Here is a 26,278-nt window from a genome sequence, read left to right on the forward strand (position 1 = left end):
TTTCAGATGTGGATTCAGCTCACTCACAAAAGCCAAAATCCACATGTGGATTCATGGCAAAATCTGCAGCTCAGCCGTGGATTCCTGCTGCAGTTTTAGAGGTAGAATCAGTGCATAACCTCAATCCCATCACCGGTCAGTGGTTCAAATGTGATGCCCGATGGGTGTATAAAACATACATAAATACACATTACATACAATTCATTTGTATATCAGTAATAGACACCGGAAGCTTTGGTTTTAAACTTATTTCCCTTTATTGAACTGTACTTTAGTTATTGCAAATCAGATAAAGTCACATTTAAAAAGCAGACCATCCAGTTGCTGATTATATTCAATAGACTGTCCTCTGTGAACCGACAAATCCAATCAAAGCATTAAAATTTCTTTTTTTTTTTTTTCCTTTAAGTAAAAAAAAAAAAAAAATCAAATGATAAAAATGGAATAGACAGCTGCCGATCCATCACATCACAAAAACACACAACTAAAAAAAGAGCAATTAAATGATGCGGGAAACAAAAAAAAAAAAAAGAAAGAAATAGGAAGAAAAAAGAAAAATAATAATAATAACACTTCAAGCTTTGAACTATCAATATAATACAAGAAGCAACAAAAGACGACAACATTGGAACTGATTATTCTAACACTATAAATTCAGTCAGAAGCAGAAGCTCTAAAGAACACTAGTAAGAAGCAGGACAATAAAAATACTGAGCATGAAATACTTTTAATCTCTCCCATTAATATTCATTTCCAGCTGCTTATAATAGCAGCGCCTCATGGCCAAATCATTAGAGTTTTACATCTGGGTTGCAAATGACACTTTGATTGGATGTAATGTTCAAATGGTTTTCCCCACTGTGCCTCCGTCAAGTCTTCTGCGGAGAGAAGTCCTGTAGTGCCACCGGCTCACTGTGCGTGCTGGCTCAACGTGTGGTTCTAAAGAGACGAAGAAAGGAGAAATGCATGAGGGGCGCAATAATAGAAAGCGTGCCCATACCCTCCTACTCAGTACCATTTATGAAGAGCTCCACATAAAAGCCTCTCATTTATTACAAAAAAAAAAAAAGACAAAAATGAAGGAAAGAAAAAAAAAAAAAAGCCGGTAAGGAAAGGCTGCCAATATGACACAGACTTCTTTGTACTGATGCTGACATGAACACACATCACATTTTCTTTCCCCTTGTACCAGCCTTGTGCTGCCACCAGGATTACAATCCATGCAGCGAGGAGAAGAGAAATAAGTAGCAATGGGAAAGGGAGAAAGTTCACCCTGGGGGATTTTTTTTTTTTTTGTCTTTTGGCCGCGTTAGAAAAAAAAAATCCTTTCCCATCACCTTCAGGCCGTTTGCCGTATATGTATCCTTTGTTCTCTACAACAACTGGAGAGAGAGTTCCTTTGCCAGGAGAAAAGAAATTGGCAGAGATGAGTGTTTACAACCCTAGAAATGCCTGAGCAGATCCAGCTGAATTCCAAACTGCTCAACAGCAACACATGTTCATTTTGGCGATAACCTTTTCAGTGCCAGTGCTGGTGCCCGGGCATGTACGGCAGAGATGTATGGAAAGCACCAGACCCTATGTGAGGAGCATAGGAAACACTAATCCGCAGCCTAATCCTGCCCATGCATCATAATTTAGGTTACAACATGCAAAACATGACCACGAAGAAGCAGGATTTACGGATCACGACACTAGGCTCCGTCTAGAAAATATATATGCTCACGCACACCGCACTATAGGGATAATTAACCAATAAGATGCCGGGTAGGATGCTGAGGGATGGACATGAAAGTTGGCAGGAGGGGCATCGGATTCGGAATGTTATAGTAAATGATGGATTAAAGGGATGAGGTTGTATTTGGGGATTTGTAGATTACACTCAAACATTGTAACAAAAGGCGACACTGTGTTCTGCATCCGAAGTGTACAGCTATGTAGCAGAGCTCTGCAGATGGAGTAAGAGCAGCATGGAGTGCGCTATTTTTGTGCATTGAACACAGGAAGCATTTGGTACAGGCAGGTGGCATTAAAGGTGGCACAGGAATAGGAATAAATAGGCACAATATTAACTTCATATGTAAAGTTGGACAGCAATGCAGATTGGATTATTTTCTACGTCAGTTTCCACTTTTGTTTCTTTGAGTGATGGAGACACTGACCACTTTGGGCAGCAGTGGGGTTAAGCGTTTCCCATTTTCTACGTGTGCATAAATTACAAGTATAATCTGGAAAGAAGCAGATAAATGACACTCCATCATTCTAATGACATGTGCCTAATGAAAATTGTCTGGAGGAAATAGTTAACTAATGAACCTTCCATTCAGAGGGCTGTCTCTCCTGGGGAGCAGTGACCCCATTTAGGAGAAATGGAGTTTCGGAGGCATGCGATACACAAGAGTGACCACAAGATGGCGTGGATAAAAGACCAACACAACACAAGCGGATGGGTGGTGGTGGGGGGTGGGGGGACAAAAACATGGACTTTAAGGCTGTATTTACATGGATGAGTGCGATACAGGTTCAAGAAAATCAGACCTATATTGTACTAATTTAACGTGCGATTTTCAGGCTTCTGTGATGCAATTCCACGTTTGTACTCTGCTGTACGTGCGTTTTTCACGCTTGTGAAAATAAAAAAATTGCGTGTTTCAATAGTTGTAATGGTAAAAAAAAACCTGCATTGCTCTCCCATGCATATTGCATAGCATGCAAGTGCAATGCAGTTGTTTCATATTCCCATAGGAAAGAATGCGCGATTGTCACAGAGGAATCGCCCAAAAATAGGATTTAGGATTTATTTACGCAAATTATTTTCACGGGTGATCCGATTGCAATATGGACAGAAATTGAACACACATTATTTTCAATGTAGGTTAATTCATATGAGCAAAATTGTGCGTGTATGTGTTAACGTCCAAATGCTTCGCAATCGCAGAAAAAAAATTGCAGTAAAATAAAGGTGCAATGTAGGTGACAGTTTCTGGGACCAACATTGCACTCACCTGCATGCATACAGGCTTAAATGGAAAGATACCACATATTAGGACTAGTGGCTTATTTTGGGGGTAATTTCTTTTCACGTTGTGCCTTAGATGCTGTATAATAGAAATGCTAACTTTTCAATTGTACTGTAATTTTATATATATATATATATATATATATATATATATATATATATATATATATATACACACACACACATACATACACACACTCACTCATAGATATGTACACATGTATACATGCCCAGACACACGCATACATACATGGAATGCACAGTAGAAGAATCTAAGGTCTCTGGGAAAGAAACGAAATCCGCCCAAAGTCTACTATTAGCCATAGATGAAGAGTGCAAGAGTGAGAGAACATAGGCATCTACCATCCTCACAAGACAAATCCATACTCATTTAGCCGGTGTCATTTAAAAGATAATGCACAATCATCACTAGATGGGGGGACGCACAGTCTGAAAGCAGAGAGACAGCATTTGGAATCTGTGCGACTGCGGCATTGATTGCAACAGGCAGGTCAATAACGGAATGGTATGTGGCTCCAAATCTGATAATGAAGTACTCAATAGGAACTCTGCTCCCTGGAACAATACAGAACCGTGGTATGCTCGGCTACACACGTCTGGCATTTATTACACCATTACTCGATCGGACTCACTCCAGAGGTCAGGCTTGTAACAGTAACACGTATGGATGCATATATGTATAGATGGAGGTGACCTCATTTGGGTACTCATGTAATATAATCACCGGTGGGTTTACTGCAGGTGGAAAAGAATACTTGCGTCTAACATTAAAAAAAAGTCTGTTACATTCCCTCATCTTTGGGCCCCAGAATGTAGTAAGAAGTCAGTAAATACATATTATTTATTATGTTACAATGTAAGCTAATGCACATGAAATGTAGAACAATAAATAGTAAATATTTCAGTTAATGAAGCAAAACATCCATGATGTAATAATTCGTGTAAAGTATGTATTTTCCTATCAGTTCCTTCCAATGGGTGAATGAAAACCAGGCTTGCTGCCCCTTGCAGTCAGACACGCTTATTTTTAGAGCGGTTTGACCGTCATCCAAGAGCCTAAGACTAACAGATGGCCTGTCTTAAAGCTTCATATGTTCACTAGTTTGCACTTCTGACAAACAGTAAATGTACTCAAGAGTGTGCCATAAACAGAGCTGAATGAATATTCTGCTGCTATTCGCTTAATACACTTCATTAAAACTAATAAGCAATGTTTCCCATAAAGCAGGTGTGCTGCTGGCTGGCTGCTCGCTGCAGGTCTATATCAGCACCTTGCCATGGTTTCATGGTCCCCCCCTTATGTGACATAATGTGGATTGTACAGTACACTTGTTTGGGATAAGCCATGGGTTTCACAGTTCCTGGCACCATTACCTGCCTTATACTGTGTGACAGAGGGGCTTGCAAACACCTCCTTGTTACAGACTAGTCTGAGGGATTGCATTGTTCTCCGTTACAATCAAGGCCGGTCTCACACGACTGGACTCCAACTGCGGAATCCACGATAGTCAACTCCACAGTATTCCGCAAACATTGAAAGAATAGAACATGCTATCATTTTAAATCTGAGCAGATATGCAAATGTTCTATTTTTCTACAGAATCTGCATGGATGGCTTCCACTGAAGTCAATGGAAGCAGTCTCACCCGCGGCCCATCCGTAATTGATATTGCGGATAGGTCGCCGGTGTCCGCGTCATCGCCTAGCAAAAGTGCGGCAAGAACAAATATATTTTAAAGATCTGTACTGCGCATAACCAACGGCGAGCGTCCGCGTTCATCCACAATACAGAAAAGCGAAGGTACGTAGGGTCGCTAGCCAGGTTCACACCCGGAACGTCTTACAATGTGCATTGGGCTACACAGATGATACTTCTAGTGAATGCATTGATTGAGGGAAGAGGTTACAGTCAAACGTAAAATCCTTCTTACATTTTCTCATGTCATCTTCTACTCTGCGTATATCGTCCACAAAGGCGGCTAGCTGCTGTTAATAGATCTGACTTCAGCTTTTTTAATGTTAGTTTAAATTTATGGTCTTAAAGGGCATGTCTAGGGTAAGAAAATCATGGTTGCTTTCTTGTAAACACAGCGCCACCCTTGTCTATGGGTTGTTTGTGGTATTGCAGCTCAGCTCCATTGAAGTGAATGGGAGGTAAGCTGCTATACCACACAACGCAAAGACAAGGGTGGCGCTGTGTTTGGAAAAAAGAGGCCATATTTTTCTAACCCTGGCCAACTCCTATAGGCCTCTTTCACACGGGGACCTATGCACGTAAAAAACTTGCGGCTATTAGAACCAATGGTTTCCTATGGGAACGGTCAGATGTTTTTTGCGCATCTAAAATTTATTCATCTGAACGTTCCTATAGGAAACCATTGGTTCTAACAGACGCAAGTTTTTTATGCGTGTGATTTTTGGGCGCATAGGTCCCCGTGTGAAAGAGGCCTTCAGGTTCTCTGCTTTGGGCAACCCTTTTTTACTAGGAAGCAGGTCATGCGGTGTCCCAGAGCTCGCTCTGCATTGTCACCACAGAAAAAATGAAGAATTGCACAATTCCCAATTAAATCAAATTCCAAATCCCAAATTAAATTACTATATTTCTTATTCTGCTGCCCCTTCTACCATGTGCTATCCGATGCTAGCTGTGCCCAAGAATCATAGAAGCAACTTACCTATGCCTGCCTGAATGGGCCCTTAGTATGGGGGCTTCACTGGGGAATATCTTCATAATATGCAATCCAATTGAGCATGGCATCATCATTATAACACTTGAGGCACATAGAGGTTCCATGCAATATGGACCCAAAGACTTCTATCACACCTACATACAACTTGGAACTGTTGTACGGCCACTTGTAATCACAAGTTTCTATATAGTAATAATGGCTCATTGGCGTCTAGAGATACGATGCTGAACAATGTATCCAATGGCATGTCATGTACATACACGGCATATGAGAATACATTTATCTGAAGGGCATATTGCAAACTGCATAATCTAGGAGTCTGGGAAGAGGCTGACCAAATATCTACAGTAGCAACGAATATAAACTCAATTTATGCTTCAAAAAGTAGAAACCTAGCAACAGCACTAAATAAGCTGGATGGATCTATTTTATGGACGCCAAATAATTACAGTACATAACAGACTCTGTGTAGGAGGAGAAAGTCACTTCACTTAGCAAGGTTAGAGATTCTGAGCAGAATTACGTGGTTTTTTAGGGGGTTGTTCCACAACAGCTCTTTACTTTAAAAGTAGCCAAATCAACATACAATCCATCCCTGCCTGATGTGGCTCCATTGTACTTACAGATCGGTGGGCGGCCATCCAACCTGCCCCCCCCCCACCGATGTGACTGCTGGGCAAGGGAGAGCAGTCAGACCACTCAGACCAATTCTCCCTACACAATATAATGGGTCTGCAGCCTTGCCATACTTTGCATCTTACACTAAGTTGTCTTTAGTTTTTTTTTACATGAAAGGCATCTTCATTATATATACAGTATACATATATACAGTATATACACACATATACGCTGTATCTCTATGGCACAGTTGCGGAATGTACTATTTGATATCAGGAAATATCATATAGGTAATCATAGGGTACAAAGTTATGCAGGATATAATAAGGTATGATCTGCACGTTAGGAAAGGCATACACGTTAATGCAGCAGATACATATATAATGCTGAAGATGATAGGAGCTGCATACTTATCCCTCTATCCCGTGTATATAGTATAAGTATCTGGATCTGTGGGGGTCCAACTGCTGTGAACCCCTCTGATCTGGACAGCCGAGATCCATTGACCCCCTCCTTCCATTGGAGTGAAGCCTGGGTCGTGCACGTCCACTGAAGCTCCCAAGACCTCCCGCAGAGAAGTCAGAAAGAATGGAGCACCGACCGAGCATACGTAGCTACGGCTATATTCATTTCAATGGGGCTGATGGAAATTGTCAATCGCTTGTACTTGGCTATCTCCATTGAAAACGAATGGAGCGGCACTGCACAAGTGTGACCACCACTTCATTCAATTTACTCTGCACTGTAGCGGGTGCAGTAAGCCCGCAGTGAGGAGGGGAGAGGGACCCGCGTTCTTCAGATTGGTAGGGGTCTCCGCTTAGAAAAAAAAATTAAAAGGGTTAATCGGTTTAAAATATCATTTAGGGAGAACTATCTTTGCACAAAGAAATAAAACAAGCCTTGGCAGTTTAGTGATTTGCCCACCTAGTGGGCAAACATTTGGTTATCTGCAAAAGGTTAGGTAGGATTTTCTCCAAATTTTCCTTTCTACAATTTACCATCCTGGTGCAGAATCCAGATAATAATCTGTAATATGTCTAATGATAGCAATCCCTTAGTACCACATTATATGGGGTATAGCAGGGAGGTGGCTGGCGGGCATGTAGCCATGTGCCAACGTGGCACTGTCTTGGTCAGACAGGTTAGACATCTGTGTGCTCCCGGATAAAGGGATGTCTGGCTAGAACGCAGACTTTTTTGTAGGAAAAGTTCCATAAATTACGATGGAGAATTTCCCCATTTTCGCTGCCGGCTTGCACCATGTGTCCTGTACCGCCAGGTTTCCGGAGTCTCTTGTATCACTATGTACAGTGAGAAGTTGTCATTCTTCCTCCCAGCGTCTTGTTCATTCACCATATAATTCTTACACATGAGGACCGTTTATTTTAAATGTGAAATAGCAGATTCTGGTCCTTTCTGACATTTCGGAGTGTTTGACACCCGGAGCTGCAGATAATAAATAATCAGGACATCAGCACATCTGTGCGCCGGTTGGTAAGCTAGATCAGAGAATACATTCCTTTACGTTCAAGTGGAAAAAAGGGGTAAAACAGGCGTGAACTGTCAGTAAATAATCCCTGCTGTGTTCAGAAATGCATTAAATGCAAAGTGAAACGGCCTGTCAGAATGATTATGCGTCTCCGTCCTCATTCATGTTACCGCATCACTTCTGGCTCTAAACGGTTTCCCTCGCTTGGCGACAAGGTAGAGGCTTTATGCTCCGTAATTATGAGTGTAAAGGTGACCTGTATGTTATTGCTGCCGCCACGTGCGGCACTGATTCGTGAAAGATACTAGTCAAGTCCGGGTCCATGAAATGACAATATTTTAAGTTACTCATTCACAACCCACTGGACACGCGGCCCACAAGCCATTCAGCTGTACGGCCCCACCGCTGCTTTGTTGAAGGAGACTGTAGCTTTCCAAACTATCTAACTAGAGCTTACCGGACGGAGCACATGACTCACTTTATGACACTTTGAGGTCTGAGTTTGGGCAACACGTTCCAATATACATTTGATATAAAGGGATCTGTATACATTGCTCATTATTGGCATACAGAAGCACTGACATATTTCAGACAGGACGGTTTTAACACATTGGTGGGCCCAGTGCAAAAAATGTCATGAGTTGGCTCCTCTCTTTAGAAGATGGAGCGCATCTTATTCTGGGCAAGGGTCCTCCCTAGAGCTATACTTACCTGGAAGCCATATCCTGCCTGGCTTTTCACCTTCAGCCTAGAAGTGAGACATTTTCCTCACTAACTGTATGCCAATCCACCCTGTGGCACAAATGTGCGCTACCTGGCTCTCTTACCTGGTCCCTCTGTTCCAACCTCCTCAGCCCCATGGTCTCTCTTTGCCAACATACATAAGCATCATTTCTTGGTCCCCAATCTCCGCTCCCAGAGTGTCAATAGAGTATCAGTAGATAGCCCAAAACAGGCCAACTAGCCCCACGGCTCCTCTATTGCCTGTGGACTTTACATTTGATGGTAGCTGACCCTGCCTGATGCCCTGCTCCCATTCTGGCAGCTTTTGCACTTGTCCTAAGCCTGGTCCACCAGCTCTTCTGCTGCGCTACCATTGCGGTAGCATAAACATCTAACAGGGCTACAGAGGTTGGGCACACAGAGAATATAGAGTTCAATGCTGACCTAAGCCGGTAGTGTGGAACCATTGAGCAGCTTCCGAATACCTTAGTGGTCCCATGCTGACAATTAAAGACATGAGTAGTAGGTCACGAGATTTGCTGCAAGGGAGTCGGCTGCAGCTGCACCATTTGCCCTATGGTAAAAGCGGCCCCGGCTTCAAGACTCTATTCTTTGGGAACTATACAATGCGTTTATCAAGCCATTTCCGACATGCCGTACATGTACAACACACTTAGGGTGTCGGTATGGAGTGGGCTTAGGAGCTGACACCACAGATGTCAGCCATCTGTAATAGCAGGCACTCGTCAAAAGCCACGATCGCGGGTGTTTTTTCCTGAAATGTCACTGCCAATTCCAAAATGCCCCACCACCACTACATGGGCAGGGCCTTCTGAAGGCCTCTAGTGCTGCCATGAATGATTGCCTATCAAGGTGTGCCTGTGGCTCATCCTAATAGACTGCCTGTCAGAATACAGTATAATAAAATACTATGCTATTGCTTTTTAATTGTATGGGTGATCAAAAGATCACGAGTTAATACTCTTGTGGGGACCTAAAAAACTGTAAAAATAAGAAAAACAAAAGTTTTATTACTTATTAGAAAAAATAAAAGGCAGTAACGGTTTAACTCCCTTCATTGTCTCATTAATTTTTTTTTTTAAATGTGGTATCATTATGTATGCAAAGGTCCAAATTACATTAACCCTGCACGGTGCATGCCGTCAGAAAAAAATATATACAATGCCAGAATTGGTTTTTTTTTGGTCACCCCATATCCAGAAAAAACTGAATAGAAAGCAATCCAAAAGTTGTATACACCCCAAAACAGTAATAAAAAAAAACTACAGGCCACTGAGCAAAAAACAAGCCCTCTCACCACCCAACCGACATAAAAATAAAGTTTACGAGGTTAAAATTTGGTGACTTAAAAAAAAAAAGCTATTTAATTTTTTTTATTTGCTTTCAATGTACTACAACTTACAAAAAAAAAAATTATATATATATATTTGATATCTCCACAGAATAAAGATAACGTTTTACTACAGCATGATCATTGTAAAGGTAAAGCCTCCCGGAAAATTGTGCAATTGCATTTTTACTCCATTTCTCGCCACTTAGAAATAATTTCCAAGTTTTCCAGCACATTCCATGGTTCGATAAATGGTACCGTACTATTGAAAAACACAGCTCGACCCGCAAAAAAACAAGTCCTCATGTAGCCACTTAACAGGAAACTAAAACTGCGGTGAGTTTTTTATTATTTTTTGGAATGTGAGAAGATAAAAAAAGAAAAATGAGAAAACGAAAGAGGACTTCAGAGCGAAGGGGTTAAAAATGACCCCTTCAACTGCAAGAAGATTCTAGGAACTCGTGTTAAGAAAGGCTATATTTTCTTGCAAAGTTGACAGCCATCATACTTCCACCTGTCCCTTACTTCTTGATAGAAGGTTTATTTGCAAGAAGCAAAGACGAGATGCAAGGAAGTCAGACTGCACGGTCAGACTACACAAGGTTTGCTTGTAGTCAACAATCCCGGAGACCCATACATCTGCATAGGAGCTGTAGACCCAAAACGGTAAAATATTTGTACTAAACACCATAGATTTATGGAACCAATAAAAAAAGGTAGACAAGCCATATAAACAGAGTGCAACATTCTCGGAAATATGTGAAGCCATAAACTATAACTTAGAATGGTGATCCGGGTCAGACAAGACAATATGAAAAAAAACGTACATTCTTCCGTACATACAGAGCACTTATTTTTTATTTATAAAGCACTGGCATAAAACAGATCAACAGGAAAACGTTGTTATATAAAGGCTGTAACAAGCACGGATATCAGGAAGGATATAAAGCGCAGGTACGTCTAGGAGGTCGAGGCTGGGACCTGCCTAATACCAGCTGCCGTTTTACCTGTCAAGATCCATTTTAATGAAAAGCGCTGGCGCTAATAGAGTATCCAATGGCCATCAGCTTTTCTGGTCAGTGCCTTCAATTGGAATGTAAATGTATCTACTAAATATTTAACAAACGCACGACGGTGGTAATAAGTCTTCCAAGCATTATGCTAATGTAACATCATCATTTTGATGTCATTCTGCCTTCCAAGCAAATGCAACCAAATTGCAGTTAAGCCTGAATTAATTCAGTAAACCACTGCAAAGGGTGTCAGAGGGCATTACAAGAAACATGAAGCACTTAATGGATTTAACCGTTCTGCTGCATTGCTGGAATACTGCTATTTAAGGCAAGAAATGGGGCAGAAAACAGAAAAACAAAACTTCCGTTTCCTTAATTATAGGATCTATAATATCTAGCAAAGACCAGCATTGCTCATTTAGAATAAGGTATCCGCCAATTTACATAAATTATGGAGGAAACGCGTTTCACGTGACCGGGCCCATATAGATAGTAACATAGTATGTAAGGCCAAATGAAGACAATGTCCATCTAGTTCAGCCTGTTTATCCTCCTATGTTGTTGATCCAGAGGAAGGCAAAACCCCAAGAGGCAGGAGCCAATTAGCCCATTTGGGGGGAAATTCCTTCCCAACTCCCTAATGGCAATCAGACTAATCCCCGGATTAACCCCTAATAGTTCCTACCTGCCTGTATACCCGGATTAACAATTAACCTAAGATTTATATCCTCTAGAAAGACATCAAGTCCCCTTTTAAACTCCTCTATGGATTTTGCCATTTAGTAGTATAGGCTAGGAATAGAGGAGTCTACCCTTCGCCTCTCTCTCAAACAGAACTTCTTAAATACGGACGGCATTGAATGATTCGCTTAGTGACAATTTGTTTGTTTTTGTACAGCGGTGAAGTAAACCTAACATTTTAACAAGAAAAACGTACATTAGATTCTGTAAGCCGGTAAAGAGATGCCACTGGAAACGTCTTTAAGCTGCCTTGGGAAATGTTTCTCACCACTGTGTTTTCAATGCAAGAGTCTCAAGAGAGAGTTGACACAGAAGGAACTGAGACAATCAGAAAACAAGGTATGACTGACGCCGAGCGCACCCAACAAAGGAGTAACAGTGTGGTGTGCTCAGGGGGATGAGTTCTACGAAGGCAGGTTTACTCTTTAATTTTATTCACGCGACGCGTGTCAATATAGGCTTCTCACGGTTTTACTCCAAGAATTTTTCTTAAGAGTCAGAAAATGTTACGGAAGCTTCTTAATCACTTATAGACACAACTACTATTGTGGGAAATGATGCCGGTTGTCAGTTCTTATGACTACGGTGTAGAAAAATCATCCAGAGTTACCAGTAAGCAATTAGAGGAGACAGAGGACTTCATGTCTTCCTGTAGTAGCTTCTCTTCAAGATGAACCAATAAAGATACAGTGAAACCCAAAAGTCAAGTGAAAATGATGTTTTCGAGGGATGGTTGTTCAAAGAAGAGAAGCAATATATCTAGGATACAAGGGAATGGAAAGCTTGGCACACAAAAACCTGGTATGATCAGGGGTGATGTTCTTAAAGAGTCTACTATCAAAACGTTGAGTTATATACATACTTTCATGCCGCTACCTACAAAAATTTCATATTTCATAGATAGTTGGCCAATTAAAGTAACAATGGCAAATGCAGTGAAGTTGCTGGTCTAACCACTGCAGGTGAACTACATACAAAGCCCTACAAAAGGTGCCATCATTTCCAAACAGTCTACTAGTAGTCCATTGTCTATTGATCTAGGCCGGGGCTGGTACGCACAGTGGAGCCAAGTGCTCTCGGGCAGGGTTGACAATTGTTGGTAAATTTACATGCAATCCATAAATATAGTGGACCTCTGGCTAGCATCAAAGGTGTCTTGACTGAAACAAAAAACATTTAAAAGTGGAGGTTTCTATCCAAGGCATTTCAAAATTCATTGCATCAACCTTAGCCTTGCTTTTGAAGACAAATACTTATTAAAATGGCCTTTGGTCCAGCGACAAAATTTATCCAGGGGGCAGAGAAGGAAGGCTGGAGTTATTTTATCTGATGCCATCCTTTTTTCTCAGTTCTGCTTGTTTTGGGGGCCCATCCATAGTGTTCCAAGATGGCTGCGTTGATTCAGGCTCCCTGATACACACTGAACAATTGGGATACACTGGTAGTCTAAAGCATGACATGTAGCTTTAAATGGCCAGTGCTGCTCACATGAGCAGAGTTGGCCAATCTGAAAGCAGCATACAGTCTATGACTACCAATGAACATAGCGCATCAAGTAGTGACAGGAGCGCCTTGGCTGTCTTGGTGCACCACAGAGGGGACCCAGGATAGGAACAAGCAAATTAGTCGCAGAACAGATAGAAAAGGAAGCACCGAGTAATACACCCACCCCATCCCTTCCCCAGTGCCTAGACAAAAATATTGTACTCTGGACCAGAGGGTCACTTTAAAAAAATATCTTTGTGTGGTTTTTATCCAATCTATATATGGGGTGATTCTCTCACTAGGAAACCCAAATATTGTATTTTTGTCTGGTTCCTCATGACCTGGATGAAGATAACAACTCTCAGCGAGGATGTCTGATTGTGTGGTGCAGGCGGTAAAGGAATGATCACCGTCATCGCCAGTCAAATCCTCAAGACCAATTAATCTTGAAAAATCTGTGATTGCCAAGATCGTCAGATCTGACACCATCAGATTTCTTCTTGCGTGTTTACTGAAGGGCAGAGTATACAGCAATAAGCCATGAACAACCGACGCTCTCAAAGATTGTGACACGGCAGGAAGCTGCTGCCATCACCGGTGTCACATTAGCAGATGTCTTCACCAAGATGTAGAGTGCATATAAAAGTGTGTGGATGCTTGAGGCCATTTTCAGCATCTGCTCCAGGCAACACATGAGGTAAATACAGGTCAATCTTCATAGGTAACCAGCCAAAAAATTGCAAAAATTACTGAAGAATGTTTGGGTTTCCCAGAGAGAATCTCTTTTTTTATATCCAACATTCGTTCGGTAACAACAATGCATTTATGAAGGACTGATTTTGTTACGCTGTATCGGGTAATGGCGTCATCGGATTCTTTTATGACAAATATGTTTTCACTAAATGTAACATATTTGAGCTTGTTTGTCAGGACAAAAAGTCAATATTGCGAACAGTATGAGCTAACACAAGGCTGTTTTTAGTGTGTGTGCAACAACTGGAGCACAGGCAGAATAAAACGTTGAAGGCTACATCTCCTTTACTGCAGACAAGAAACTCACTAAGAACAATAAATAATTGATGTGACCAGGGATATGTGCTGATACTGCTACCGCTCCGCTTTCCACAACACATTGGGCAGGTATGGAGTGCATTCCTCTATTCTCTTATTATTACAGTCCCTACCACAAAATGTGCTCCATCGTTTTACCCCAAATGGTTTCTGTGCTAATTATAAGTTTCAGCAATTCCAAAGTGCCAGGCAACGGTAGAAGAAGTTCCAGAGACAAACCTAATTTGCTGTGATGAATTGTGTGCATGCTTCGCTGATCAAAACTGCAGCTGAGACATATTATATTTAATGATCTAGACATTTCTTGTAAAAACACTCTGATATATATATTGTTATGTCTGGATAAGCAGCCGAGCTTTATTCCAAGAGAAATCAAATAAACGGACTGTAAGTGAGATACAATCACCATTTTTCTGGTTTCTTTTTCAAATGCTGTGTTAATGATTAGAAATGTACTTGTAAAACTATGGTGCCCATGTACCCCAGGCCAAGAATCAGAATCGAGATCTAATCAATGCATGAGTAATGATCAAATCTATACATCACATGTGGTCAAAAACACATAGCTGGTAGGCAATGGTCAACTACATAGGAAGGAGAAGATGTGCGTGTCCTGGACCACCGCAACATGTGAGGTAAATAGGGATGGTGAGGGAGCTAAGGTTCTTGCACCACCTGTAGACAAGCATTGACTTGAAAGAGAATGAAATCAATGGTATAAATTAAAAATACGCTTTATTTAGAACCAGCAGTTAATGTGTTTCGAAGTTCACAGACCTCTTCATCAGACAGCTGGATAAACATATGAGTTTATATGAAATTCCTCATGGTCCAATACGCCAGGACAATCATGTCTATTGGTGGCCAGCAGTGAGGCACTGGCAGCTGAGGACAATATTGAGCCAGCAATGGTAATGACTGCGGTTGCATTTCAGACCATGAGGAATGGATATACAGTCATATGTGTAACCAGCTCCCTGATGAAGAGGTTGGCGAAAGTCAAAACGCATTACCGACTGTTTCGATATTAAGTGCATTTTCAATCAATACCATCGACTTCACTCTTGAAAGCCAGCACTTGCCAACAGGTCAGGCCAGAGCATTAGCTCCCTTCATCTCAGCATCCAACGTTAACATGACCCTTGCTTGACCAGCATACTAGGCTGGCATCACCTACGCTATATCATTTTCACAAGCTTTTAAAAGCACTGCACATTGATGTGCTACTCCTGATTTATTTTTATTCTTACTTCATACCGACACATTGCCAGTCAAAAAAACTCCCACATTGGAGATATATTCTAATTTACTTGTCTACCGGTTACGCCATATTAAGTTTCCTCTATACTACAACAATAATCTAATGGAATATGCCAATGAAGAATTGGGGTTATAATGAAAGAATCAATAATTAATTGAGGTTCTTTAACAAGGCAGCTTCTAGCCAAAGAACAATTATAAGTCATAGGATAGATAACCCTTGGTTACATTCAATGCGAGCACATACCTGCAAATAATGGAATTCACATGCATGGCCTTAAGCTATGTTAGTGATGTATCCTTTTGAAAGTTAACTAAGATTTCAAAACTGTTGGCCTGTTCAAGTGAATGGGACAGAGCTGTAATTCCAGGAACTACCACTACTGAACGTACAGAGCTGTGCCCGGTAAAGAAGAGGATACAGCACTTGCAGGAGCATTGCAACCCCTTCAAACAACTGACTGGCAGGAGTGCTGGAACCCAGACCCAACAAATCTAATATTGATGGCCTATGCCAAGGACAAGCTATAAATTTTAAAGCCCCAAATACCCATTTTAAAAACAGTTCTCTTAGATATTGCTATTTAGTAGAGATGAGCGAGCATACTCGTCCGAGCTTGATGCTCGTTCGAGTTTTAGGGTGCTCGAGATGCTCGTTACTCGAGACGAGCACCACGCGGTACTCTTCTCGATTAAACGAGCACTGACCATTGAATTCAATGGAGCCGGCAATACAGCCTCCTTCACCCCCGCTACTTAAAAGAATTCCCTGCTGCTAAATCTGCCACATCTGTGGCAGATGCAGCAAAAGGAATTCTTCAGTTCTCAACCGCAGGTTGGCCGAAATGGCCACAATTTTTGGCGTAAACTACGCCATCTAATAGGTGGTATGAAGTTGAACTAGACAGTCTAAAGCTATGCCAGATTTAACATCCAGAATGTGCCACTGTGATAACCTGGCACATTCTAAGGTTTAAATGTCTTGAAATACTAATTCAGAATGGCTCATTCTGGATGGTACATCTGGTGAACCTTTAGACTGTTTAATCTAACTTTATACCACCTATTAGTTGGTTAAGCTTACATCAAAAGTTGCATCAAAATTTGGCACAATTTTGGGCGCACAATGTTGCATTTAAGCAATGACTCCTTACAGAGTTTATTTGAAAATGTGTCCATATTGTGCAAGTATTTATTTTAACATTGGGGCTACATGGAGCCTTTTTTGCAACTTCCCAATTTTACCAAAATTTGCTAGTGTAACATTGTTCTTCAAAATGTCTCCTTCTACCCTGGCTCTAAATATTAACCAGAATTCCCCTTAAAAGAGCATTTCTAAGGGAAAATGAATAGCTTTGTAGTTACACAACATAACGGAGAATGCCTTGACCCCCATGGCCGTACTATTTCTTGATTCTGTCTATTCCACCAAAGGCCAACTTTGGTATTTAACATGATATAAATGTGTAAGAGCCCCACGCTAAGATTCCATTTTTGATATTCTGGTCATATTACACCGCAATATAAACTGCATACTCACAATTAGAAAATTTGAATTTCCAGCTCGCTGAAAGCTGATATTTGCACAGAATTGCTATGCGTAGCTCTTATGAAATTAGGAACCGTGTAATTAAGAATGCTAATTGGGTAAAACAGTTGGCCATTAAGACTATAATCAGGACACTGGTTTATAGTATTTACCAAGTTGAAAATAGAAGCGGTGACAGGATTTCACTGGCTTTGAACCAGCAGAAAACCCACTACTTGTATTTGTTTTTCTGTGTTTCCATGTTACAGCAGAGGCTCTCAGAAATGATTTGTGACATTACGTAACTGGTCTAATTTTCTAGGCAGCACAAAAAACAATCAACCCCATAATATATGTTGTATGTATTAAGTATATAGTTACGGACAAGGAGACATTGGGGGTAAGCAAGGACAGTGATAGGCAGTACTATAGGTATTGGTGTCCATACATGGTTCACTGCATTGGGTATACTGACATATGGCCATGTTTGCCAATCAAATAATTGTCCACACTAGTCATCAACTTCTGTGTTTGTGCATCCATGACAACATTTCCCATTCTTGTGCTTTGACAACTGAGAATCATCAGGCCTCTTAGCAACCGAGTTTAATCCCCTTCTACCGCATTCCGTACAGGCTTCCTTTAGACAGTCTTTTTCTAGCAATTAGTTTTTAAGAAACACAAACAAAACAAACAAAAAAAAAATCACATGCTAATTTTTTGATGAGGAATGTGTTTTTACACATGCATAGCAGCGTCACTCCATTCATTTCAATAGGCTGACGGAAAGAGCCAAGAACAGCGCTCAGCATCTGTCTGCACTATTGAGGAATGGAGGCGCCGCTGCGGCACATGAGGGACCAGTGGCTCCACTCCCCACTATACTACAGAAATGAAAGGGTAAATCTTGAAATGTTAAATAAAGGGGAAGGGTCCCCCATTCTCGGTATTGGTGGGGGTCACAGCAGTTAGACCCTACCGATCTGTCCGTTTTCATGGGTGAAAACTGAAAAAAAATGACCCATCACCGGAATACCCCTTTTAAAAGTTTAGTTAAAGGTCACGCTGTGGAACCAGCCTACAAATCTGCTTTTAAGGTTGTTTCCTGGGACTTTACTATTGATCACCAAGAGTCCCCAAGGATGAGCTGTTTGCCAGATCTGCTGTTAGAGTCGGAAGCAGATAACGCTTAACACTGCAGCAGCCCGGATAGGTGTTGCAATGAGTTCAATGGGAGCTGTGGCTGTAGTCCCAACCCATGCCGCTGCAATGTTGATCGTGCTAACTGCATTCGGCACAGCACTGTCCACACCGACAGCTGGCCCAGCGATCCTCTGATCTGCAGGAATCCTGAGCAGTGGATCCCTGCTGATCAACTGGGATAAATCATCGAAAGTAAAAATCCTGGGCAAACCCTTTAAGTCTGTATGTATCTATGGAAAAACAGCTGATGCAAATTCTAACACCCTCTAAGCTATATGGCAGAGATCTAGAAGAAGAAATATGCAACCAAAATCACCCGTGCTACCTAGTATATAAATATAACCATGAAGCCCATTTTAGGGTGCTTTGATAATTTGTACAATTTGGCAATTTGTTGCTCACACAAATATTTGCTACTGGTCTTGGCAAAATAATGTGTTTATATGGGGCGATTTCTCCATATTGAGATCACATTGTTCTCACATTATAGAGGCCGGGCACTAAGGTCTCGATGGGTGGTTTCATTGGCAAACCACCTAGCAATTGATGTTTTTAGTAAATGTGGTCTATTGAAAGTGGTTAACCTATGAGTACACGTTGAGCAGATCATAAGAAGCAATCGAAATTGGTCAAATTGTATGCATTATCCAAGAGTGCAAAGGCAGCCTTATTTCTGATTGAACACATGATCCCCCATCAAAGTCTTTAATCATCGGTGGGAGGCTTCCAAGACAAACTGCCCACGTACCTTTTCGGTTTCTCACAAGTTCAAGACAGGTACAGTTAATGAGAAGTATAAAAGCAGTTTAATCTGCAAGTATTAAATAGAGTTTTGTTCTGGAATTGGAGAGTCTGTCCTAGGACAGGAGGGGGTATATTAACTGCAGCTGTTCTTCTCTATTGCCCCTGTAATCTGCTAGTTCCAGGCCGCATTTTTTGCTGCCCATGATGGCTGCAGTAATTTTCTAACTACTTAATGCACGTTGTGCATTGTTTTCTTATTAGGCATTGCTGATCAAGTGAGCAGTTCTGGCCAATCAGGTACAGAGCACTGGTAGTCTAAAACTATCAATGAACTGAGTATAAAGGCCCTTTTACATGCAACGACTATCACTCAAAATGTGTCGAAACGACCACAAATGAGCGATCGTTACATGTAAAAGCAGGCATCGTGGTCTTTTTGTTTAAATGATGGATTTTAGTTCAACTTAAAAATCCATCATAAGCAAATACATTCTATTGAAATGTATTTTGCTCATCTATCAAAAGACTGCCGGATGTTCTCCCCGCGGCATGTTTACACTAGCCGTGAGGCGAACAGTGGAATCTACCTGCAGCCGTGAGAACAATGGGATGTTCCGGTAGCTGTTTACACAGCTGGGAGTGTGTTTAAACACACGCTGGGCTCTGCAAACAACTCCTGCAGATCCTTCCACCTGCAAAGGAAGATGATAAAGTGTTAAAGGCCATTATCACTTTAGGCAAATAGATAGTTAAATCTTTCAGTTATTTGAAAGATCATCTTTGCATGTAAAAAGGCCTTTAGGTAGTCTAAAGATTGTGTCACCATCATGGGCGGGTGAAAATGCGACCTGGAACTAGCGGATTGGAGGCATGGCAGAGAAGAACATCCACAGGAAATATACCCCCTCAAATCCTGGCGCAGAATTTTGCTACAAAACTGGAAGGTCCCTTTAACACTTAATATGATGATGTCATGGTTGTGTTGCCATCTCAGAGTACCTTATGTTAGCATGTAAAAAAAAAGATGATGATCATTGGGTATAAAATCTGTAAATGTGTTTTTCTTTAATAACTGAACATTCAGATCAGATTTCTGAAATATCCATATATATATATATATATATATATATATATATATAATATATATATATATTTCTGTCTGTACCGCTAAGTACAGTGCACCCTTCAAAATTGTCAATGGGCCTGACCGCATGCCATATCCATAGTGCATAGCGAAAGAATTAATGGGCTTGTATTAGCTATGATTGTAAGAACATGGATGTCTAGTGAGGGCAGAGAAGGGCTGTATGCGGAAAGCTGCTTCCAGTTGAGTGAATACAGCAGAGTGCCTAATCTCCTAAGAGAATCGCTAACACAGGGCTCACTCATACGGATTAACACCAAATAAGAGGAGTAGCATGTGAGGTGAACAAAGACACTTTTTGCTTTGTGACCAATCGACGCGTCCTCCCTGTATTGGGCTGATGCACAGATGATTTACCCTGACTTGATCTCATTCTAAAAAGGTACCTGCTGTACAGATGTCAACTGAAAAACAAATAGGCATTAACAGACCCTGGGGGAGCATTACTGTGCGGAGGAAGTGGAGCCCTCGGACGGTCTCCAAAATAACAGGAAAGGCATTACTTTTAACAAACAAGCAGAACTGATATCATGTTCTCATGGTGCACGTGTGCTTGTGCTTATCGTATTACGAAATGTGTGATATAGACACTATGAAGCGCTGCAATGTGCTTGATGAGACGTACTGTAAAAGGTAAGGAGGCCACTTAAGTCAGAGTTACTTAAGACACACGATTGGTCTTGGTGACACCAGTTAGGCAAAAGGAGCTCATATAAATTTGTCAAACTCGCCAATATTGGTGGTTTTGGCTGGCTGTGGATGTGAGTCTCCTGACGGCCACCAATAGCAGATGTTGGGGTGAAGAAGAATGGGGCAGGTTATATTTTTCCTGCAGGAGATAAGGCGTCTGTGTCTGAATTTTTATTTTAATGGGGAGAAGAAATATTGCCAGAGGACATTGGCAAGAGGATGAACTGTCAGTTGAACAAGCTATTTAAAGGGATTTTCCAGGACTTCTCAAAAAGTTTGTTAAGGGCAAGAAATGGACTAAAATAAAATCCTAAACAGTGCTTACTCATTAAATGTCCTGCCAGTACAGCACACCCACCCTAGTCCCTGCTGCGCCAGGGCTGGAAGCAACTGCGATGATAACATCCTGTTAATTGTTCATGTGACAGCTGCAGCCAATCACGGACTTCAGTCGTTATGAGCCATTCATGCACACATGACCATTGAGGCCAGTGATTAGTTGAATGATTAACAGCACATGACTACTTATAGGACTATGCTGGACCTCCAGGATATTTAGCAGGCGAGTACTCCTTCATTTTCTAATTTAGTCTAATCCCTGTCCTTACAAACTTCTTGAAAAATCCTGTAAGAGTCCTTTAACCCTATCAAATCCACCGTCTGACGTCTTCCTACATTCTGATTGAAGCTTGTACAGCTCGAATGTCAGAAGACGTCCGACAGGGTATTCTTACAGTCTATTGCCAGCCAATCCACTGTCGGAGCCTCTCTGGTGCACACACACTGGCTTTAGCCAGCAGATGGCAGCGTTGTATAACAGCAAAAAGAGAAAGTCTTATAGGAAACCCTGAATCCAAAATTGGATTGAAAGGGGTTAAAGGGAATCTGTCGTCACCTTTAAACCCTAGAAATGATATGACAGGACTCAAAGGTGAGGGAATGGGGAGTCTGGGGAGCTGTGTACCATACTTACCGACTGCCCTGTTCTTGTGCTGTATCCCTTCATGCGTGACCACAGTATGTCTCTTTTTAGGCAGCATGCACTCTCTCATTCTGAACAGTCATTATGTGCACGTGACAACTTTGTGGGCCACACTGCAAGAACGGGCACCGGGTGAATATGAAACACAGCTCCCAAGACTATGTTCCCTCACCTCATAACATAGTTTATGGACTCAACGGTGATGACAGGTTCCCTATAAGTTAATGTCCAGCTAAAGACATTGTCTCATTACAGAATGAATCTTCCTTTATTACTTGAGCAACAAATGTAAAAGTCTGCAAATATTTTGATGAAGAGAGTTGCATGAATCCATTATGTCTTAGATCATGAACCTAATGTATCCTAAGAAGTAAATGGAGCAAGTGTCCTGGAGACTGCTGATCGTGGTGCGCATAAGATTGATAACCATCAGTAAGAGGTCTTATTGACAGTATACTGTAAAACCAGTACAAGGTATTAGTACACGAGCGCCTTCAGTAGCCACTGCAACTCACACTTTGACCTCATTGCAGAGCTGATCCTGCTAGTCCAGCTGCGACCCAGCCATTAGCGTTGGTGGAGCCCATGTAGTAGCGTCCTAATTCCTAGGTCTACAATGGTCATGAGTGTTTTCTCATCCGAAATCTGATCAGAAATTACAGTTGTAGCATCTAATATGGAATAACAACAAAGTCCTAACCTGGAAACCACTCCACCAGTAAAAAGGTCCTTAAACCATGGGCATTGTTTGACCGATCATTGACAACTATCGTTACATCTATGGCCTCCACAGGGCAATGCTCATACATAGTAAACACTTTCTCTCCACTTCCACAACTTCAAGCGTTTCCATCATCTTCCTTCACACCTACATTAAATAGTTCTTAAATGCAGCAGTGAGGGATATTAAACACGGAGGTGCAGATTTGTTTCCAGCTGTAATTATGAGAGGCTTATATGTGGAGAACAATGAGGTTCATGTTGGAATTATCGGTTTACCTGAAGCTCTGTCTGGAAGAAGAACTTCTGAGGGCACTGGGAGCAGTCGTAGATTTTATCCTCTTGCCCATGCACTGCAAATATGTGTTGTTGTAGTTTATTTGCCTGTACAAAAACTAGAGATGAGAAGAAAAGTTAGACCGGGAATATCACAACATATACTGTATGCTATATGAAGACTGATTCTGGATACAGAAAGCACTGAAAAAAGTCACCCTTACTGAAAGAAGGGCAGGTAAAACGCCAGTTCCAGCAGAAGGCCAAATGCTATATGTAGGAGGTAGGACAGGTGCCAAATACTGATGGCCAACTACTCACACATCTACCATACATTATAGGGGGGCACCTAGTATTATACTTGTATACAAACAGGGCTTGTATAAGGTGCTACCATGTTTCCCCAAAAATAAAACACTGTCTTATATTATTTTTTGCCACAAGAGAGAGAACGAGAGAGAGAGAGAGAACATGAGAAAAAATGAAAGTAAGAACGAATGAATTTTAATCATCACTAGGGTTAAAGTAGTTCATAAAGTTACCCTTGTTACAAAATTAGCAGGATTTAATACCATAAGCCTTGTCTTCTAACATGCACGCTGATGTGAAGCATCACATCATCTATTTGCATCCTTTTGCTGCCTGCGGTCAGTCATGCATCTCCCAGCTATCTCTTCATTATGTTCTGGGGGCAGACTCCCACACATAACGTGCCGGGACGTGGAGTTTAGGCTGTAAGCACACTTAGTTGTATTGTGTGTAATTTCTCACTTTCTTCCCATGTGCTGAATGTTATGGATGAGCTCAACGCTCTTGTAATGTATATCATACACTAAGTTGTTGGTGAGTACAGCGATTTGCTTTCCACACATGTATATATGGTCTAATAGACCTAAGCTTTTACTGAAATCACATTAAAGTATTATTAGAAAACTGCAAATATGACAATTCCCAAATATTGTTATCAGAATAAGGGCTCATACAAAGTGAACTTCATCAACCATAATATGCCTGCAAGCTCGGGCCCAACCGCTGGTCTAATGACCCAAACTAACTAATGATCTGAACTAACATCATCATAGGGAGCTACAGTATAACGCATAGTCACATAGTAGGTTAGGCCGAAAAAGGCATGCCCGTCTAGTTCAGCCCATTACATCCAAATGTTGATCCAGAAGAAGGCAAAAGAAAACAAAAAACAATGAGATAGAAGCCAACATTTCCTCATTTAAGAGAAAAATAATTCCTTCCTGACTCCAGTTTGGCAATTAGAATTACTCCTGGATCACTGACCCTTCTGAAGTGATCAGGACTATAACATGTAATATTGCAACGCTCAAAGGCATCCAGGCCCCTCTTGTACTCTCTTTTAGTGAGTTCACCATCACCATATCCTCAGACAGAGAGTTCCATAATCTCACTGCTCTTACAGTAAAGAACCTCCTTCTATGTTAGTGTAGAAACCTTCTTTCCTCTAGATGTAGAGGGTGCCCCCTTGTTACTGTCACAGTCCTGAATATAATTAGATGATGGGAGAGATCTCTGTATTGTCCCCTGATATATTATACATAGTTATTAGGTCGCCCCTCCGCTGTCTCATTTTTTTACCTAAATAACCTTTTGATAACCTAAATTTTGATAACTTCTTTGGGTATTGTAGTCCACCCATTCCATTTATTACTTTAGTTGCCCTCCTTTGAACCTGCTCCCGCTCCGATATGCCCTTCTTGAGTACCGGTGCCCAAAACTGCCCACAGTATTCCAGTTTTGGGCACCGGTACTCAAGAAAAATATACCAGAGAGCTTGAGTGCGTTCAAAGGCGGGCATTAGTTCACATCATTAGTGTTGCTCAACTCCAGTCCTCTAGTACCGCAACGGGTCATGATTCAAGGATATCCTACAGATAGGGAACACGTAACAATTCTGAGGCATTGGCAATTAAATCCCCTGTACCTACAAACCGGGACCTCTTGGGGAACTTGAGGACTGCAGTTGAGAAACACTGATTTAGATTACTAGGGAAGTGTCTAAAGTTGCAAAAGTTATACATATTGGCAACCTGCCCCATCCGTATGCAGCCCCCAAGCACCCCAGCAGGTCATGTTTGCAGGATTTCCTTATTACACACCTGATGCAATTATTATCAGCTTGTCAAGATTTTCCACAACTTTTTTTGTCTATGGGATATTCTCAAATCATGACCTGTTGGGAGTACTAGTGAATGCAGTTGAGAAACAATGGTCTGAAGCACAGATACACAACCTCCAGCCTTCAGCTCCTTTCTGTGTGGGCCTCAATGCAGATTTTCTCTAAATCCTAACAATGCTGCTAGTACCACCACATGGCGACCAGCATGATTTGGTAGACTGTAACTACTACAAGTAGGTGGGCAGCCTGCTTTTCCAGGATATGATGCCATTAGCAGGAGAAGCAGGACTATAGTGTCCCATAATGTTGCAAAACTGGTGCTAAACTTCTGTAATATATATTACTGCAATATATGGACCTTTAGGATGCCTTCACGCAGGGCTGAATATTCTGCTACCAAAATCTGCAGATTTTGATATTTGACAGGTTTAAAGGTAGATTTTTGACAAGGAATAGCTGGCAGAGCATCAAATGGTGTGCGAGGTTTCCTATTGAAAACAGAGGATCGCTACTTCCCTGAAGTGATGTGAGGCGCTTGTAACAAAAACGCCTCACATCCGCGGAGACATCGCACGTTGGCGAGCGCGATATCAGGCCGAGATTTTCTGCCCGATATTGCACTCACGTGTGTGAAACCAGCCTTCGGGGATGATCACAAGTCGCAAAGTAAATTTGTGGATTTTGGTGCAGATTGTGACCACAGACTTCACTCATTGCATTGAATTCCGCAGGCATGCTGGGTGGAGATTTGAAATCCGCAGCAGGACTGCGTGTTGCTGTAAATGAATGGAGCTTTTTAAAACCTTATTCACTTCCATTATACTGTACGTTTCTGCGCAAATTCAGCTCACATTCCATAACCGAAAATCTACAACAATGGTGCTGTGTGTGAGCTCACCCCAAAAGGAGTTGTCTCATGAAGACAACACCTGTCCATGCCCGACAGGAGCCTGTGATCATCATAAGTGGTGAGATTTGCCATGTTTTCCTGAAAATAAGACCCTGTCTTTTATGAATTTTTGACCCGAAAGAGACACTAGCTATTATTTTCAGAGGATTTCTGAATTGGTTGAGCCATGGCATTGATTGGCCAATTCATAAATCCCACCTCCACAACGCAATGGCTGCGATTGGTTCTCAAGCACGGCTCAGCCAATCAATGCAGTGCTGGATGAACCAAACATAGCAATCGCATTGGTTCCTTGTACGCTGCATTAATTGGCTGAGCAGCACTCGAGAACCAATCAGAGCCATTGCTTCCTGGAGGCGGGATTTATGAATCCCGTAACCAGGAAGCGATCTTCTGTGGGCGGCCAAGGACTGCAGGAAGCTTGCCGGAGCTCTGGAGAGCATCGGGGAAG

At 41.6% G+C, this 26,278-nt stretch overlaps 1 protein-coding gene across 1 annotated transcript in view; it reads right to left on the minus strand.

The window, feature by feature from the left end:
• Positions 1–248: 248 nt before the first annotated feature.
• The window catches only part of ZNF423 (zinc finger protein 423), a 264,463-nt gene continuing 238,433 nt past the window's right edge, over positions 249–26,278 (minus strand). The window contains exons 7-8 of the mRNA XM_066583927.1: positions 22,772–22,887; positions 249–939 (exon numbers count right to left, since the gene is read on the minus strand). Of these exons, the coding sequence (XP_066440024.1) occupies positions 910–939; positions 22,772–22,887 (146 nt within the window). The 3' untranslated portion in view covers positions 249–909. The remainder of the gene's footprint in view (positions 940–22,771; positions 22,888–26,278) is intronic.

The sequence above is a fragment of the Eleutherodactylus coqui genome, chromosome 11 (assembly GCF_035609145.1).
Source record: "Eleutherodactylus coqui strain aEleCoq1 chromosome 11, aEleCoq1.hap1, whole genome shotgun sequence".
In the NCBI taxonomy this organism is placed as follows: Eukaryota; Metazoa; Chordata; class Amphibia; order Anura; family Eleutherodactylidae; genus Eleutherodactylus; species Eleutherodactylus coqui.